Source organism: Olea europaea, unplaced genomic scaffold, assembly GCF_002742605.1.
Source record: "Olea europaea var. sylvestris unplaced genomic scaffold, O_europaea_v1 scaffold2762, whole genome shotgun sequence".
In the NCBI taxonomy this organism is placed as follows: Eukaryota; Viridiplantae; Streptophyta; class Magnoliopsida; order Lamiales; family Oleaceae; genus Olea; species Olea europaea.
In genome coordinates this window covers 1-3,893 of record NW_019246070.1, presented here as the reverse complement: position 1 = coordinate 3,893, position 3,893 = coordinate 1, and the positions used below count along the sequence as shown (strand labels likewise).

At 35.8% G+C, this 3,893-nt stretch overlaps 1 protein-coding gene across 1 annotated transcript; it reads left to right on the top strand.

The window, feature by feature from the left end:
• The first annotated feature begins 815 nt into the window (after positions 1 to 815).
• LOC111383797 (G-type lectin S-receptor-like serine/threonine-protein kinase At4g03230) lies at positions 816 to 2,081 on the top strand. Its single transcript, XM_023007962.1, has 5 exons — positions 816 to 1,003; positions 1,249 to 1,327; positions 1,526 to 1,543; positions 1,611 to 1,676; positions 1,776 to 2,081. The coding sequence occupies exons 1-5, from the start codon at positions 816 to 818 to the stop codon at positions 2,079 to 2,081; spliced, it is 657 nt and encodes a 218-aa protein (XP_022863730.1).
• Positions 2,082 to 3,893: the final 1,812 nt, after the last annotated feature.

The window sequence follows — 3,893 nt, the reverse complement described above, 5'->3', positions numbered from 1 at the left end:
ATTTGAACACTTATCCGCTGAAATTGGTGGCAAAGCGGAATCACCAGTGCTTTCCCTAGCAGTGTTCTCAACTGACTTAAAGCCCATCATAAGAGGTACTGCATCAAATTTAATTTCCACCACAGTACCAAAACTTATCCAGATGTCTCTAGCAACTAAAACTTCTTCCGTCCTTCTAGCATAACCCAGACACACCTTCGGATCTTCAAGACCCCACCTCCACTAGAGAACTTATACGACTTTGAATTCAGAGTACTCAATGAGATGAAATTATTTTTCAAGTTTGAAACATGTTAAACCTGGCCAAGTATTCTGACTGTCCTATCTTACAATCTCAATTTGACCCGACCGATTCCAACAACCCCACAAGCTTGATTATTTCCCATGACAACTCCATCTTACTTAATCGCATCATATGCCTCAAACAAGTCTCGATTGGGACACATATAGAACGTGCATGCTGAATCCAAAATCCATCCTTTGTCAGGCTTAGACTCCATGTCAAATACAATTAACACCACATCTCTACCATCCGAAAAGTCATTGGCAATATTGGTCTCTTCAAATTATATGATTGCTTCCCATAATTTTTAGCTAAATTACCTTTAACTTGCATCTTATTGCAATCTTTCTTGACGTGTCCTTTCCTTCTATAGTAGAAGCAATACAAATTGCTGAAGTTCACTTTCAATCTGTCCCTTCGTCGATCACCATGAGATATCAAAGCTTCCTCATCCCTAGATATAGCTTCAACTAGATACTTCATCTTCTCCTTTAAGAATAAAGCATCGTACGTATCATTGATAGTGAGTGTCATGATTATACGGAATCGTGTCTTGAAACAACGCATAAGAAGCGGGCATCCAACACAACAGGATCAAGGCCAAATCCTTCTCATCATACTTGACTTCCAATGTTTCCAAGTCCGCGATGGTTTCCCTGATCTCAGCCAAGTGATCTTCCAGCCATCCTCTCTCTACCATGCAATGGAAATACAGCATCTGTTTTAGATGCAGTTTGCTCGTAAGACTTTTAGTCATACACAACTGCTCCAGTTTTAACCACAAAGTAGCTTTCATTTTCTCCTTAATGCATCCTACATAATGTTATTGGAGAGATGAAAATGAATCTGCGATAGAGCCTTCCTGTCTTTTGGTTGTTCAATTTGCTTGCATCTTATCAAAATCAAGCAAAGCATCATCTGGATCCATCTGCGCCAAACACAACCCTCATCTTTACTTGCTACAGCGAAAATCTTGTATTGCGATTCAGTAGACCAAATTTTGGTATGGTTCTCCTTGTAGCCAATTTCAAGTTTGCATGTCTAGTTAGTTGAATACGGTTATCTAGGTCACTAGTCTTCATTTCTTCTTTCCCATCCAAAGCTGTGCACATAAATTGGCTCCTCAAAAATTAAGCAATGCTTATAGATATAGACACCAAATAAAATAAAAATTCGTGTGTGTGTGCGCGTGTGTAGATACATACATATGTTTCATGCTAACAACTAGTTATTTTGATCCAGTGGATATATGTCTCTGGAGTATGCATTAGATGGATTATTCTCGATGAAATAAGACGTATTTGGTTTTGGAGTTGTTGTACTCAAGATAATTAGTGGAAAAAGAAACACAGGATTTTATTGGTCCACAGAAGCCCTCAATCTCTTAGGTTACGTAAGTGGCTAAATCCCACCATTTATATCCTCTGTTTTGACATATATAACCATTAGAAATTTCCCAGTCTAATGTATACTTCGAAACTAATTTGTGCAGGCATGGAGATTGTGGAGTGAAAACAAGGCATTGGATTTAATGGATCCAATATTGCTTGAATCTTGTAAGAAATTTGAAGTTATGAAGTGCATAAATGTTGGGATATTGTTTGTGCAAGAAGAACCTGATGATCGGCCCACCACATCGAATGTAGTTTTCATGCTTGGTGGCGAAGCAACAATTCTTCCGGTTCCTAATCAACCAGCTTTCATAATGAGAAAACCCGTTTCAAACACTTCTTCATCCTCTACTAAACCGGGTTCAATTTCCAATGAGTTAACAATGTCTGTTGAAGAAGGGCGATGAGGAATCTACTTATTCCCGGCCATTAATGCTATCATTTTTTTGTTATGCCAGAATTAAGTTGCTTTGGTAGCAATTTTTTCATCTAAAAAAATCAATTTTTTGACCGTTATTTCACTATTTTAGCCGTCATTTTTTACTTCTTCACTCATATGTAAAACCTAGTTTTTCTCTAATGGTCAAAAAATCAATTCTCATAAATCACTACCAAACAGATTCATAGTATTATTTATGTATTGTGTTACGTGATATTATGAATTGCATTGGTGAATTCATATACTTGGCATATATACATGAGAAGACTAATCTCCTAAGCATCAAGTAACGTGACACACTATCTACAAATGTAATCAATTTTGGAGGGAGAATGTAATAACTGTTGGTACATGCACTATATTAAATAAGCGGATACAATTTATTAAATATAATGGTGTGACACACTAAATATATGTTGTTAGAGCTTGATCGCAATCTTAGTCATTATATAAGTGGACATAATTTATTAATTATGATGTAGCATAATTTACGATTACAAACAGTTAAGCATGTGAAATCGTAACTAGAAGGGGTAAATAGAAATAAAAAGAGAGATCACATTTGATTAAAAGATAAACACTATCGTACCAATGACTACTGGAGAAGTTACATTTATTTTACGACTTTAGGCTGAAGAAAGGTTAATGGACTTCCCACAAAGTTGTTCCAACTCAGTTTCCAAAACTTTGATCAAGTTCCGTTTAGTTCGCCTATAAATCCAAGCTTGGGTATTTCGATCCCAATCAAACCTAGATGGGCCTCTGCAAAAGAAAGTTTAATCTTCAGAAGCAAACACAGAGGAAAATGAAGGCATGGACATCTAATCAAATAACGCAATTTTCCAAGAAAACATGCATATCATACTCATCTATATGCCTAATACAAAGTAAAAGAAACTAATATACATTGGCATCGCATATATCAACTGTAGTATAAAAAGGGTAAATTATTTTAAGTCGCCTTGTTTTAGTTGGCGAAATGAAGAACAGTCATGTCCAGTTTTTTTGGTCAAAAATGGACAATAAATATATTTCACCCTTGCTAAGAAAAAGGAAAAATTCAGTAAAATGGCTGGTGAACTCACCCAACTCCAATAAATGGGCAGATTTTGGAGTTGGGTTCTCTACTCATCCAACTTTCAAGTGAGCAAGTAGAGTAAAAATTCAAAAGCATAGTTCCAATTTTAGAAAAAAATCATCCATACCGAAATCATTCCACTTCTGATCAACCTCCTTAACTAATGCAACAAGGACGCCCACTCCTTTTAAATTCAAACTATACTTGATTAATGCAATAACTCTTAAATTACAAGGTTATTTGCAGAAATTTCACTCAGTTCTTTCAAAACACCTCAAATACCAGAGAAAAAAATAAGGAGCGTGAACAATATATGCACATTCTGTAAAAACACTAGTTACATTTGTTTTACAATTGTTTTAAAAATGATCACAATAAATATGTTAAACACTATTTGTTTCAATATGGAGCAACTACTTATGTGCCCTTGTTCCCCAGCAATCCCTTGAAGTTCTCCTCATTGGACCACAACAAAAGCATCATCTACCCATAACAATATCTTTTTCCTAGCAAATGAATATTTCTTTCTGGCAGGTGGTTAGCAGGTTTACAGATCAATTTGTTGAATTAACTGGGAAGGACTTTTTTCAATATTTTCATTATGAGTTATCTACCTAACTGGAGCAGTGCCAATTGATTAAAGCAACTATGTAGAATACTGGCAATTGATGACCATAGGTGGACCTTTAGTAATCCTACAAG